Source organism: Coregonus lavaretus (genome assembly GCF_964263955.1).
Source record: "Coregonus lavaretus genome assembly, contig: HAP1_SCAFFOLD_1153, whole genome shotgun sequence".
Classification (NCBI taxonomy): domain Eukaryota; kingdom Metazoa; phylum Chordata; class Actinopteri; order Salmoniformes; family Salmonidae; genus Coregonus; species Coregonus lavaretus.
The window spans coordinates 7990-23342 of record NW_028160659.1 but is presented as its reverse complement, the minus strand read 5'-3'; the positions used below and the strand labels follow the sequence as shown (position 1 = coordinate 23342).

Below are 15353 nucleotides of genomic sequence, written 5' to 3'. Positions count from 1 at the left end.
ATTTGTCAAATCTGAAAGATTTGAACAGAGTTTCTGAAGTGTCCCGGTCCACGGGAATTCCTGGAAGGGAGAAAGCGTTGTCAGAACCGGTAAATACTGTTATTTGGCTTCATAATCATAGTATTTCTCTTCCAATTTGAGCGACTTGCACCCGACGAATCTCTTCTCTGTCTGAACAGCCGGAAGTCTGTGCTAGATTGTTTTTTTTCTTCTCTCACCTCTTCAGTTTTTTTAAAATCCTTGAATTCTTTGGGTGCTTTGCTTTTTCTATTTTCACAGGCATCGAAGAGAGCGAGAGTCAGATAACGTTCCTCTCGTGTTTTTATTAGAGCATCTAGCTAGCTAACTAACTGTGCACGCCTAGCAAGGAATTGAAATGGAGTTGCACACTTGCAGCTCAGCAAATTGCTAACAAATAGCAAGCTAGACATCTTATTTTGTTCGAATGATTGCTAGCTACCTTGTATCACCAAATGAATTACTTTGAAGGGGGAAACCCATGTAATAGCGAGCTAGCACGGTCCTCCTTCCTATGCAACCACATTCCACAATGCGTCTTTACAGTAGGCAGCTAAATTACCTAACTAGCCTGATGTAAGTCATATTATTGTGTAGCCCATATGTCCAAATATTTCTGCTATCTAACCAAATAAACTACCAACGTAACTCCCATTTATTGTTTCATTAGCTAGCTAGGTAGCTTATGTAAAGTGACATTTTCAATGACTTCAGGTCATTGTCGCCTGTCACCGAAGGTGTCAGTCGGATGTGCAACAACGTAGCCAATTTTATTTCAATTGATGAGTGATTAGCTGTTTGGTCTAGTGGTGATATGGCAGTGTTACTCTTCCATTGCAGAAGTTATGGAGGATTCCCATTTTAACTCTCAGTACTTCTGGTCCCCTTTGCCTGTACAAGGACAGGTACGTTTAGTGAAAAATGTCAGTTTAAAATGTTAAAGTATATTGCAAGTGACACCTTTGGACTATAGCACTGTTAGAAACATTACTCTTTTTGGAGTTTGGAATTTTGTAAGAAGGATTTCTCTCTCTCGCTGTCAGATTGAGAACGCCATGTTCCTGAAGCAGCTGAAGGACCAGGAGAAGAACACTTCGTTCCCCTCCTCCTCTCATTATCAGACTGCCATGCTCACTGTCCCCAAGCAGGAGGGAGGGGGGCAGGGCCAAGGGGGTCACCTACACCCCCCTCACACCCAGAACATCACTGTGGTGCCTGTACCTTCCACTGGCATCATGACAGCAGGTGTGTGTCAACTGTTAGTGTAGTATTTATCACACTTTGGCATGGTCTTTTTCCCATCAATGTCTGTTTTGTATCATATTTTTATTTTCCTCTCTCTGCAGCGGGTCTGGTCATCACTACCCCTCAAGGCACGCAGCTGGTCTCTCCTGCCTCCTCCTCTCAGTCCTTCGTGTCTGGACATCCCACCACCACAATGATCGTCTCTACACTGCGCGCTCCAGGTAACACACACGATTGTCGCCACCCTCCATTATCCTAACTCTGAAAAATACACACTTCAGTCACATACTATCAGACTCTCACACAGATTTTTCCTTTCTATCACTTCCTTAGACAAGAAACAGGAAGGTGGAACCCCCCAGGTGGTCGTCATGCCGACCCCCTCGAAGCGAGGCAGGAAGAAGAAGTCGACACTAGGGAGGGCGGGGCCTGCCGGTGGCCACACCCTCTCCGCTGGAAATGAGGCGTTGATTCTGGCTCACTTGGCGTCGGGAGGGCAGGTGAGACAGTTACCATAGTAACTCCATAGTAACCAAAATAAAACCTATTCCCACTAAAACACTTCCAGACATTTCCAGACTAAGTTCAGGTTATTGATTTTTTTTCAGACTAAGCAACAACAAAAAAACTAATGTAGACATTTTTACAACAGAGTGCCTTTTTAATATGATGAATGTGATTCTAATGTTTGTGTGACATTTGATAGGTGGTTATGTCTTCGCAGCATTATACAACTGACCCGTACGACCTCGCCGACGAGGACCACAGTGGGAAAGACGGCAACAAGACCTACAGGTACGGACCTACGGCGTCACAGAAGGGCCAAAAAGCACCTGCTGTGCTGTGCATCCCCATAGGAATGTGAAGCTGTGGAATGCTTGCACACCTGTATGTTGTAGATGATAGAGTCAGGAAAGGTTAGACACAGGCTGTGGATGAACACTAGGTGCTGCTGGCACGGGCATTTCTCTCTTTCTCTGACACACACACAAACCACAGAACGACTCCACTGCATGCTGTGGCAGCACACACGCCTGCTTAAGTATTTCACTATGTGTACGTACCTGCGCTGTGGACACACACATTCTCTGCCTCCCTCATGCGTCCGCCCCACACACACGCGCATCCCTGCACACATTGGACACGCACTCCTTCACCTACTTCTGTCCTGTTTATTGTTGTTCTCTCTTTTTTCTATCTCTCCTTCATACAGTATTTCTACCTTTTCAAGCTATCTCTGTCTTTCTATGTCTTGCTTCAGCAGAATCTGCTCTTTTTCCTGCTGTTTTCACTGATTTCACCCTCTTTCTCTCTTCCCCCCTCCCTCTTTCTCTTGTCTTCTTTTTTCACATCCCTCGTTCATTTCATCTGCTCCCGTGTTTTGCTTTCTATCCTCTTCTCTTTTTCCTCTTGCTCTCTCCCTTTGTTTTCCCCACTTGCTGTCTCATGCTTCACCCCTCTTTTTTGCCTCCTTCCACTATCTTCCTCCCCTTCCCTTGCCCTCTCCCATCTCTCATGTCCCTGTCTCTTTGTCCTTGCTTTTTGTATTTTCATCTCTCTGTTTCTCCCCCTCCCTCCCTCCCTGGTCTGTGTGTCTGTCTCTCTGTCCCGTAGGTGCCGGATGTGTGCGGTGACCTTCTTCAGTAAGTCAGACATGCAGATCCACTCCAAGTCTCACACAGAGGCCAAGCCCCACAAGTGTCCCCACTGCTCCAAGTCATTCGCCAACTCCAGCTACCTGGCCCAGCACCTCCGCATCCACAGCGGGGCCAAGCCCTACATCTGCTCCTACTGTCAGAAGTCCTTTAGACAGCTCAGTCACTTACAGCAGCACACACGGTACTGCTCACAGCAGCTCCACCTGACCTGACCTGCAGGCTCTACCTAGCCTGCCCCTTTCCCCTCCCCTCTATTGGCTGCTTACACTGTGTGTGTGTGTGGGGGGATGTCTGTGAAAAGGCAAGACGCAGGTCGTGTGTGTTTGTGTGTGGTCTCTGCTTCCAGTCCCTCTTCGTCTCTTCAGTCTGTCTGCTTGGTGTCCTTACTTCTTCACTGCTGCTTCTCTCTTGCGCGCGCACACACACACTCACACACTATTACATACATAATCAGTTTGAAAATAATTTAGGTCAGAGTGGAAGACTGTTAAGTTTCAGAGAAACTTTGTGATTTTTAGAAGTCAGGCACTCAGTAATAGAGGGGGTTTAAGTGTGATTTTTACTATCAATCCAAGTTTAAAGAAAAGCAACACTGTTCTCCCCTCCTCCCTCTCTCCATCCTCTCTTCTTGCTTCCAGAAACCATACTGAGTCCAAGCCCCACAAGTGTCCCCACTGCACTAAATCCTTTGCCAACTCCAGCTATCTGGCCCAGCATATCCGCATCCACACAGGGGTGAAACCCTACACCTGCTCTTTCTGTCAGAAGTCCTTCAGACAGCTCAGTCATCTACAGCAGCACAACCGGTGAGGTTGATGTCCTACATATCTGCCCTTTTCTCTGTGGGGGCATCTCAATAGTCTTTTCTCTGTGGGGGGGCATCTCAATAGTCTTTTCTGTGGGGGGGTCATGTCAATAGTCTTTTCTGTGGGGGGTCATGTCAATAGTCTTTTCTGTGGGGGTCATGTCAATAGTCTTTTCTGTGGGAGCCTCAACAGTCTTTTGTCTGGGGGGGGGGCATCTCAACAGTCTTTTGTCTGTGGGGGGGGCATCTCAATAGTATTTTGTCTGTGCGGGCATCTCAATAGTCTACAGTGGCTTCCTCTCTTCATCTCCCTCATCTGCAATGGTGTGGATAACAGGATAGCTGAAAGGAGAATATGGAGGGACCACTTACATTTCTCCCCCCTCTTTTCTCTCTTCTTCTTACCGGTTGTTTTTTCCATGTTTCTGCAGGATCCACACAGGAGACAGGCCTTATAAGTGTGTTCATCCGGGCTGTGAGAAATCCTTCACACAACTCTCCAACCTACAGGTGACTACTATCCCTTTTCTTTGTTTTTTTTTGTTTTTATTCCCAGTGGTGAAAGCTTAGTAACACTGACCCTTAGTAGTTGCATTAGTATAAATACCCATTTGAAGATGTGTCCTGAACGGTCCTGTTCTGTTCCAGTCCCACAGACGGCAGCACAACAAGGATAAACCCTTCAAGTGCACCAACTGTAACCGTGGTTACACAGACGCGGCCAGTCTGGAAGTCCACCTGTCCACTCACACGGTCAAACACGCCAAGCTCTACTCCTGTGGACTCTGCAACCGCACATACACCTCTGTAAGAGAAAAACCACTGTTAAGGCATCCGGCATGTAGTAGTCGCAGAACTTTAACCTTCGACTCTGACATTTTCACAGGCTTCAGACAGTGTGCATGTATAGTGCATGTCTGTGCATAGTGTGTTTGTGCACACTTGTCAACTCTCACTCTAACGCTCTGTATTCTATTCTCAGGAGACGTACCTGGTGAAACACATGCAGAAACACAACTCAGACCCGCTCACTGTGGCTGCTGCACAGCAGTCTCAGCAGAACCAAAGCCATACCCAGAACCAGAGAGGTTCTCATGGCCAAGGCCGAGGAGAGGGCACCGATAGTGGGGCAGACCGAGCTGGAGGACAAGCTGGAGGTCATGGACAAGGACAGAACCAGGGGCAAAACCAGGGCAGCTACTCTCAGGCAGAGACGGCATCCTGCCCCTTTGACCTGCACCAGTATAAGACAGTTGCTGCAGGGGACATCCAGTTCAAAACAGTCAGTGTGGCGGACCTAGCGACCCACAAGGACCTCTGTCTCACCGTGGCTACCTCCACCATTCAGGTGGAGCACCTAAACTCATAGGGGTGGGAGGGAGGAGTGGTAGAGACTGAGAGAAACTGGAGGAGGCCTATGGACAGACTGTGGATAAAAGCAATAGGAAGATGTGACTGTGCCTGAAAGGTGGATAATGGAAGAGGAAGTTAAGAGATGTTCAAACAGAGATGGAGGAGTCTGGAAATAGAGGACTTTTTGTACTTTTTGGTACTTGTTTCTCACTTTTATTTCATTATGCCTATGTTGACTTTGTGTGTTTTTGTACTATTTTATAATGGATGGCTAGTGTATACTGTTGGTAAAGGAGTGTTTCTCTGTCTGTCACTGCAATGGTGAGGAAGAGAGACGAACAATGAGTGAAGAGATCATGTTTTCTATTTTTTGGGGGGTGGGGGGCTATTTTATATCCTCCTGCTCCTCCCTACAAACAACTTTGATTAGGGTCACGTCTGACGTGTGTAACTGAAACTGACAGATAACTGTCAAGGTACATTTTTCTACTTTCCCACAGAGACTATCAGGTTTTGATTACATCATCATTGTCATTATGGTTACTGTAATCTACCTACATGAATATTTTTCACTGAAAAAAAGGGAAGTAGGCTCTGTTTTCCGTTTCTGGAAAGAAAAAAGGCCTGCAAAAGTATATATTGATATACATACCAGTGTATATGTGTGCGTGTTAAAAATAAATGTATAATCCATACTATATAACGCTTTGATATTTAGCCTATCATCGAGCCCTGTTTACCTCACATGACCCTGTAAAAACTGGGAAGTGAATGTGATCAGCTGGTACGTGTTTTATGTAATCCTTGTAGTATTTATTTTTTGTGTCCTAAGAATATCATTGTTATCCAAATATATTCTGACTATACTTCCATTACTGTTATACTAAAGTATATGAGCCTTTACAAATAGACTGACACATGAAAATGCAGTGTGTTTTCTCTTATCAAACAATAAAAACCTCACTGAAATCCAACAATTTGCCTTTCTCTATCCCTGTAACACATTGTGCACTTGCAGTAATGATAAAGATTAACTTTTAAGATAACCTATGTTTGAACGGGTGAGTTGTTGCTCCTATGCATGATGCGATTTAATTTATTGTAACCACAGAGGTATTATTAGTTTGAATGACACTGAATGTCACATTTGAATATGACAGCTGTAGATGTACATTTGCCCCAATGCATGATACATGTAAGGACTTGGCAAAGTTGGCAGTGTTGATTGCCTATCTGTCTAGTAAAAGCTTGATTCATTGATCTGCTGTAGTGTGATGTCATGCAAATAAGAAGTGTCGTGAACAACATTAGCGTGAGCAATAATAGTGGAATCGGCGGTTTACTGTGTGGGCTGTACCATTCTTTAAAAAATATATATCCATATTAACTTGCCATGTCTTGTCAGACAATGATTTAAAAGCATGATATTGACATTGTAAAAAAAAAAAAAAAGTAAATCAACTGTATTACCATCGAACATTTTTTTCTGCAGTGAATGGCGTCGGGTCGGTGAAAAGTGTAGGAGTCGAGAAACTTCACGATAGTAAATAACGACGTTACTGTATTTCTGCCTTAGCTAAGAGAAACCCACACTACGACACTGTAATTTTTCATTCAAACATGCCTCGGAAAAAGCCATTCAGCACCAAACAGAAGAAGAAACAGATGCAAGTGAAACGCGAAAGAAAGCGAGGTAACGTTAGCTGCAATGACAGAAAGTGTGCGTGCCGAATGCTAACGTTAGCTAGCTTTTCGTTTTACTAACTTGTACGTGGAGAGTTGAGTAAATTGGCTAGTTAGCTGTCTGCTTTGAGGAACAAGAACACTATGTCATGTTTCCCGATATATTTTTGACGAATTAGCTACAAATAAAGAATAGGGCCGTAATTATTTTTGCCATAACATGCATGTCATGTGTGTATTTGGGTCTTTCTAGCAAACGTTAGCTACCTTGCTTGCTAGCTAGCTAGTACCTTGCTTGCTAGCTAAGCTGACGACATTACAGAGCTAGCGATGTGTGTGACCTTATCGCTCAATTGTATTGCTGGCGTCATTCATTGTCATTGATGGGGCTGAAGTGGAAAAGTATTGATGCAGAGAAATCAGCATCACTGTACTACACTGGTATTGTTTTCACTATGTGTAAGCTCTACTGCGCAGACTCGGTATACAATTATGTAATAGGAAAGCTAGCTATCTCAAGTTGAGGGGATAACAAAAGCTGTTGGAGATCACATACCTACACTCTTCTGCAGCTAGCTAGCAATGAAAAGAGATTCATTATGAAAACGTCCACTGTCAATTTATTACATAGGGTTAGTATTGAGACAATTACTAAATGTATAGATAGCTATGTGTTATGTAATGTAGATAGCATATATGTAAATGTAAAAAAACTAAACGTTGTAGAATATGGTCTTTTGTTTGGTACCAGTTGCTGACAAAGAGGCTCGTTTTCATTCTGTCCACAGTATGTTTCTGTCCCAAATGGCGCCCTATATATAGGGAATAGGGTGCCATTTGGGAAGGGTTCAATATAAACCTCTGATTATGATGACCTCGCTTCCTCAGGTGAGCCAGGCTCAGGGCCCAGCAGCCGTAATAACAGTGTGGAGCGGGGGATGGACAGGGAGAGGCAGTCGGACACCTCAGATAGCGAAACCACAGATGTCAGGAGGATAAACCAGCAGCCTGGCATCAGGGAGGGCAGATATGACCCCAATAGGTGAGTTACCAATACATTAGCATAGGTAATACTTAGCTCTGGTCCAGAGGATTACATGCTGCTTACTGATGCAGACGCTGAGCAAGCCACACATAACACCCTGGACCAGAGCTAAGGTAATACTGTACATCACCTGCAATGAAACCAAACACAATGACGGGTGTGTTATTGCTGGTCTTGAACAAAAGCCTGCACACTGTATGGATCAGGAATGGTGACCACTGATAGCTAGGCTCATAAGGCTGTCACCTGCTGAGTGGGTTTCTGTTTTGTCAGATATCATCAACGTTACCTTTTGGGAAAACATGTCATGATTTCTGTATGAACTGATGCCTGGAACAGTGGGAATTCATTTTAGTCATTTAGCAGACGCTCTTATCCAGAGCGACTTACAGTTAGTGCATACATTATTTATTTTTTATGTTTTCATACTGGCCCCCCGTGGGAATCGAACCCACAACCCTGGCGTTGCAAACGCCATGCTCTACCAACTGAGCTACATCCCTGCCGGCCATTCCCTCCCCTACCCTGTACGACACTGGGCCAATTGTGCGCCGCCCCACGTTCGCAGCCGGCCTTGACAGAGCCTGGATTCGAACCAGGATCTCTAGGGGCACAGCTAGCACTGCGATGCAGTGCCTTAGACCACTGCGCCACTCGGGAGGTGTTCGCTGGAACAAACTGAAGGGTTAATGGAAAAATATTAATTAGAGCAATGTCTGGGTCTGTAGATATTAAAAGTAAGAGGCCAAAAGAGACTAAATAAAAAAAATTAGAACATGTTACTCCAGGAATCCTGAAACATGAGCAAACAACTTTCAGACAGAGGTCAATGGTACATTACACAAACTGCTGTTGTCAGAACAAACACCCACGTCACACACACCTGATGTTCATGACTGCACACAGATGCTTTTGTGTCCTTCACACACTCACCCTGCCCAATTCCCCCCTCTACTTACACACAGCTATACTCATCTCTCTGTCCATTCAGGTTCCGTCTGCACTTTGAGAAGGAGAGCAGAGAGGAGGTGGAGAGGAGGAAGAAGCTTGCCAGAGAGAAGGTTCTGGACCAGATGTTAGACAAAGACCTGGAGGTTGACATCAACGACATATACCCCACAGAGAAAGGTAGGTCCGAGCTCCTGGACCCTGAGCCTCACAACAGCCTCTTAATGCTGTTAAATAAAGATTCAGTCTCAAATGGTACCCTATTCCTTATTTAGTGCACTAATTTTGACCAAAGCTATATGTGCTCTAGTCGAAGTAGGACACTATATGGTGTAATTTGGTACGTAACCTGTACCCTGAGCCTCTCAATGCTGTTAAATAAAAACCCACTCTAGTGGGAGTTTTGACATGGTCTTTTGACTTTGTGTCATAGCTTGACGTGTCTGTGCCACTGACCACCTCCAATCTCAGGTCTTGAGTTCCCACGTCGACCTCCGTGGAACTATGGGATGAATCGTGAGGAGCTGCTGAAGAAAGAAGAGAAGTCATACCGGGAATATCTGAACGACCTGCACTCCAGAAACCCACCTGGATCCCTCAGCCACTTTGAGCACAACCTGGAGGTGAGGAAACTATATATTCAGAACCCTTTATACACCCTTTATAAATGCTTTTGAGGGCGGTGGTAGCCTTGAGGTTAGTGACCGGCTCGTTACAGGGGGGTGGGGGGTGTATTGTGTCAGCAGAAAGATCAATTTTGATGGATAAATAAAGATCTATTAATTCTACAGTATTCTATCAACTTTAATGAATCTTTTAAAAACCACCTCTTTCTCTGACACTGAGCAAAATGTAGGGTAGGTAAAACCTATATACTCTTCATATAACTTTATACCCTCCCTTTCTTCCCCCTCTTTCTCTCCCCCTCTCTCTATCTCTCCCCCTCCCTCTCTCTTTCTCTCCCCCCCTCTATCTTTCCCCCTCTCTTTCTCTTAGACGTGGAGACAGTTGTGGAGAGTGTTGGAGATGTCCGATGTGATTCTGCTCATCGTGGACATCAGGCACCCGGTGGGTAATCTCTTTTAAACTCCTTCTACAGTCATTATCTACTACTAGTCATGTACAATAGTATCATTATCAACTTACTACTGTCACCATGATGTAATTAATTAATAGTCACTGATGGTATCATTATGCGTTGAACCATATGGTGAAATGCATACATAGAGTATTCACCAGGTGGAGCCACAGACAGGGTAAGTTATACATGGTCAGGACCATTCGTCATACATGACTATGTTCCTATGGGCCCTGGTCAAAAGTAGTGCACTATATAGGGAATAGGGTGCCATTTGGGACGTAGTCTATAAGTCGTTCGCCAGACCGAGCATGCATGTCTTAATGAATGTGTTCCTTGTGTGTCCCTCCCATGCAGGTGCTGCAGTTTCCCCCGGCGCTGTACCACTATATCACTGGGGAGCTGCAGAAGCAGGTGGTGGTGGTGCTGAACAAAGCTGACCTGTGTCCCCCTCCCCTGGTGCTGGCCTGGACACACTACCTCCAGACACAGTTCCCCCACCTCCACTGTGTCTGCTTCACATCACACCCCGGCCAGCCATACAGCACAGGTGGGGGTGGGAGGGTGGTTGTGCTGGAGCGAAAGTGACACAAGGCGAGAGACTGATGAGAGCTGATTGGTGCTGTTGAACTGTGTACTTGATCACCAGAATAACCTATTGCACTGTCTCTGTGTCTCTAGTGCTTCAGAAGAAGAGGATGAGAAAAAAGGGTACATGTGGGTGGGGACATGCTGGAGGCCCCACCCACATCCTGAAGGCGTGTCAGGAAATCACAGCAGGAAAAGGTGAGAGGGACACACCCACCTGGGTGGCTTAGTACCTATTTCACACATGTATTGCTAACCATGCAAGTCTGTAATGACTTAATGCTTTGGCCAGGCACTTTCCATAGCATAGCTAATTACTGTTGAATGAAGGATTGGTGTCTTCATACAAAGATCTGTGGGTGCAGGGTTGTAAGGGTATATCATAGAAGAATCTACACTGAACAGAAATAGTCTTAAAATAGGCTAAAGACAAGTAAGGCTGCGTCCCGATTCTCCACTTTTTCCCAGAAGTTTGCAGAAGCATTGGCTGTAGGGAGTGTTCACCATCGTTACTCCCCCCCCCCTTGTAGTGGACCTGTCCAGCTGGGAGAAGAAGATCCAGAGAGATGCGGTTGCTATGGGACCAGAGGGGGAGCAGTCAGAGGAGGTGGCGGACTCTGTGCTAGTGGAGCACCAGAGTGATGTTGCCATGGAGATGAGCAGCCCCTCCCAAGAGCTGTATAAAGATGGCGTGCTCACGCTGGGCTGTATAGGTGAGCGGCCATGTTGGAAGCTTGCTTTCCTACCTCCCAATCAGTAATCTGTCATCACTGATTAGTAACTTAATTTATCAAGTAATGCTTGTGTACCTCAAGGCTTTGTTCCCCCACCAACCCCCTCTGGCATTCAGAAACTTCTACTACTAACAGAATATTAATATATCTGTACTGTCTCTCTCTCCCTCCCTCCCTAGGCTTCCCTAACGTGGGGAAGTCATCAGTATTGAACAGTCTGGTAGGTAGGAAGGTGGTGAGTGTGTCTCGAACCCCCGGCCACACCAAATACTTCCAGACCTACTACCTCACACCCACTGTCAAACTGTGTGACTGCCCTGGACTGGTCTTCCCTTCACTAGTCAACAAACAACTACAGGTAACTGAGAGGGAGTGTGTGTGGGTAGGGTGTAAGTATGTATGTATGTGTGCGCACTATGACCTCCCATTCCCTTAGAATCCCAGGTCTAATCACTGTGGAGGAAATGTCTTGGGGAATAGAAGAATAACTGAAATTCCCTCTGGCCATTTGAAGGCTGTCTTTGGAGTAGAATCAGAATCCGTACCACTTTTAAGTCTCAACTACTGGGGAGAGCTTTGTGTATAAAATCAATCATTACCCATCAACCCTTTTCAAACACTTTTTCTTGATTTGTCCTCCCTCTCCTATCTTTCTCATGCTCTTACTCTTTATAAACACTTTTCCTCCATTCCTTTGTATCTACGCCTCTTCCTCCATCTCTCTCCCTCCTCTTCTCTGTCTCTTCTGTCCCTTTCTCCCTAGATCCTAGCTGGTATCTACCCAGTGTCTCAGCTACAGGAGCCCTACAGTTCTGTGGGTTATCTGTGTGAGCGGACCCCCTTTCTGTCGGTGCTCAAGCTCCGGCACCCCAGCGTGGAGGGCCCACAGCATGCACCCAAAGGGGGGGAGAAGGAGAGGGAGCAGGGGCCCGAGCACAGCTGGACAGCCTGGGACGTGTGTGAAGGTAAGGACCACCTCAAGTCTGGCTCTAGAAACTCTGGTCTGGTTCTAAACTGTTGAAACACACCTGCTTGTCTGGATGTCAGGGAGACCTTTGGGAAATTTTCAGGAACAATAATAATTTATAGATTTTTGTTTTCCCTTCATACCTCTCGTTCTCTCTCTTCTCTCCTCTTCTCTCTCTTTCTCCCTGTCTGTCTCACAGCCTGGGCAGAGAGGAGGGGTTATAAGACAGCGAAGGCAGCTCGTAACGATGTGTATCGGGCAGCTAACAGTCTACTGCGGCTGGCCGTCGACGGTAGGCTGTGTCTGTGCCTCAGACCACCTGCATACAACGATCAGAGAGGTCAGTACACAGGTCATACAATGATCAGAGAGGTCATAGACAGGTCATACAATGATCAGAGAGGTCATAGACAGGTCATACAATGATCAGAGAGGTCATAGACAGGTCATACAATGATCAGAGAGGTCATAGACAGGTCATACAATGATCAGAGAGGTCATAGACAGGTCATACAATGATCAGAGAGGTCATAGACAGGTCATACAATGATCAGAGAGGTCATAGACCGATCATGACAACCAGTCAGGCATATCACTTCATCACTACTGTACAGACAACCAGAGACTCATATTTGAAAGGGAAGACACACCGACACAAATGTCGGCCGTGCACAGCGGGTGCGCAGGGGAAGGTCAAATCCCAGCAGGTGATCTACTGCGCACGGCTGACGTTAATGTTGATCTGGCTTCCGTCCTTTAAACTGATGACTGGGGCTTTGTACAAACAAAAAATATGAAGAAAAGTGTTTGATATATTGATTAATGAATCAATCAATGGATTTGTGGTATACAGAGCAGTGGGAGTCCCACCCAGACCTGGCAGAGATCATCGCTCTACAGGGACGGAGGGAAGAGGAGGGGGCAGGAGAGAGGGATGAGGAGGAGGAGGGGGAGTCCAGCTCTGAGCCGGAGGAGGAGAGGGATAGGGACGCTGATGATGATGAGGATGGTGATGATGAAGATGAAGGGATTGGACACCCGGCAGTGAAGGAGAGGAAGGGGCCAACCAGCCTCACAGTCAACATGTTCGATGTCCTCCGGGAAAACGAGTGCGAGTGAGGGAGAAGGGAAGAAATAATTAATTTAAAAAACAGTGCTTGATCTCTCCCTCTCCACTCACCATTTTCCTTTCCTTGACATTTGCATTCCTTTAACATTCTGACTCAACTCTTCTTTCCTCTACTCCCCCCGAGGTTACTAAAAGCACTCTGATATTGTATAAAACATTTTTATTTCTCCATGCTGTGCCTCTGCTCTGCTTGTACACCCATGAAGCTGTACTTAGGCTGCGTTTAGACAGGTAGCCCAATTCTGATCTTTTTTCCACTAATTGGTTTTTTGACCAATCACATCCTATCTTTTCACATCCAATCTTTATCACAGCTGATTGGTCAAAAGACCAATTAGTGAAGGAAAGATCAGAATTGGGCTGCCTGTCTAAACTATTGTAGGATTACATTTGGTTTGTTTTTATCATTTTCCTGCATGTAGGATTTTACTATTATTATTTCCCTTAAAAGCTGGTAGGGGCATTGTGGTGTATTAATCATTGATTGGTTTTCAATCTGTTTATTGATAAGTGGCCTCATAGCTGAGATGCCAAAGGTCAGATAAGGTCATTAGACCCTAGAAATGGAATGGCTTGAACTGACAGGGTTATGGATTCCACCTCATGTTGACGGTCACACAGTCTAAACAGGGATTAGACAGTGATGATGTCATCCACATGGGACTTCCATTTGACTGTCTAATCCTGGTTGATTTCACTGTATACCACAGCATTATAGTACTTCGGTAGGGTCAGTGGATGTGTGGAATTCAGCATTCCATGCTGCTTTCAGTGGTAATAATCATTGTCGAACCCATTTATATGGTTCTACCCAAATCAGTGTTCTATTTTAGGGTCCACTAGGGGCAGTGTTCATCAATCCTGGTCAGGAGACTCGCAGTATTGGACTGAAACAAAAGCCTGCACTCCTTGTGGGTCCCCAGGACCAGGCTTGAAAAACATCTGATTGGGTTTAAAGACCTGTTGTTGTGGACTATAGATGGTTGGTGTAGTGTTCTAACTACTACAGAAGAAAACTGTCAGAACTTGCTGTTACAGAGCGCCAGTCATGTGCAGCACTGTATCATGCAACACTGACTAACTTGAGAAAGAGAGAGTTTGGCCACTGCGGTTTCAACCAAAAAGCACTCTGATGTTCTGAGATAGTATCACATGATTCCATAGCAGCCAATATTGACCAATACAATAACGGTCCTGTTAATGATCCTAAATTATACCAGCTACGCAAACTAGCTGAGTAGCTAGAATTTAGAACGAGAGTCCAAATACTGGAAGAATGGAACGGCACTAATGTTGGTCAAACCTCTTCCCTCTCTATCGCTCTATGGCTCTGTTCTAATGTTACAGTCTGTAAGGGCTTTATTATAGTGTGCTGTTGCCTACTGTTGTACCTCATTCTTCCTGTTATACTGTATTACATGTCACTGTGAGGGAACACTACAGCACAGTGCTGTGTTACCATGTAACAACATGCACTGGTCTTGTCTATACCAATGGCACACTTATAAATATACACACTACGGCCATTAGTTTTTCCTGTCTGTGTGACTGATCAGGAAAACTCTGGGCTGTAGTGTGTCTAAGCAACAACTAGTGACCCAGCAGATTTAGTCCTACCCACGTGACTTGTACGCGAGTGTTTGGATTGTGTATTTGCTGCATTCTTTATTTCATTCCTGGTATGGCCAAATGACAATGAACTGGACTGCTCTCTGCAATAAAGATAATCCACGGAACAAGGTCTCCATGTCTGTCTTTTCATGACAAACTCTAAACACAGGATTTACTCTATGCGGTAATCCTAAAAGCGGCAATCTGAGATTGGTATATCAATTTTTGGACTTTTAAATAAAATATTTATAGCCATTCATTCTTGAAAATATAACGTATAAATGTCTAATGAGCTTAGTTCAACTGTTTTATCCCATGCCTCCGCTGTTAATCAAAAAAGTGGCGGGATGTCTGCTTTGTTGTTTGAATCCCAGATTGGCCATTTAAGATACTGGCACACAAAATAAGTACACTAGGATGTTACCTTTCCAACAAGTCAGTTCTTCAAATTTCTGCCCTGCTAGAGCTGCCCCGGTCAACTGTAAGTGCTG

At 45.2% G+C, this 15353-nt stretch overlaps 2 protein-coding genes across 7 annotated transcripts; both read left to right on the top strand.

Annotated features, from left to right (window-relative positions):
- The first annotated feature begins 4 nt into the window (after positions 1-4).
- Positions 5-6051, top strand: LOC311121595 (uncharacterized protein). 4 transcript variants are annotated; one of them, XM_084196058.1, is made up of 11 exons: positions 5-89; positions 859-923; positions 1062-1263; positions 1365-1484; positions 1597-1763; positions 1988-2058; positions 2878-3102; positions 3560-3727; positions 4158-4236; positions 4375-4533; positions 4709-6051. In XM_084196058.1, the coding sequence occupies exons 2-11, from the start codon at positions 864-866 to the stop codon at positions 5093-5095; spliced, it is 1638 nt and encodes a 545-aa protein (XP_084052184.1). In that variant the 5' UTR covers positions 5-89; positions 859-863; the 3' UTR covers positions 5096-6051. The 4 variants fall into 4 exon arrangements, with proteins under 4 accessions (XP_084052184.1, XP_084052183.1, XP_084052186.1 ...); XM_084196057.1 differs by having other exon boundaries at positions 1970-2058; XM_084196060.1 differs by lacking the exon at positions 2878-3102.
- A 518-nt stretch (positions 6052-6569) lies between these two features.
- LOC311121594 (guanine nucleotide-binding protein-like 1) lies at positions 6570-14994 on the top strand. 3 transcript variants are annotated; one of them, XR_014612312.1, is made up of 13 exons: positions 6570-6772; positions 7651-7804; positions 8799-8935; positions 9227-9378; positions 9752-9823; positions 10191-10383; positions 10515-10619; positions 10952-11134; positions 11335-11513; positions 11919-12120; positions 12322-12462; positions 12976-13459; positions 13605-14994. XR_014612312.1 is itself a non-coding variant. In XM_084196055.1 (12 exons), the coding sequence occupies exons 1-12, from the start codon at positions 6700-6702 to the stop codon at positions 13239-13241; spliced, it is 1857 nt and encodes a 618-aa protein (XP_084052181.1). In that variant the 5' UTR covers positions 6573-6699; the 3' UTR covers positions 13242-14994. The 3 variants fall into 3 exon arrangements, 2 of the variants coding, with proteins under 2 accessions (XP_084052181.1, XP_084052182.1); XM_084196055.1 differs by having other exon boundaries at positions 6573-6772; positions 12976-14994; XM_084196056.1 differs by lacking the exon at positions 6570-6772 and adding an exon at positions 7308-7394 and having other exon boundaries at positions 12976-14994.
- Positions 14995-15353: the final 359 nt, after the last annotated feature.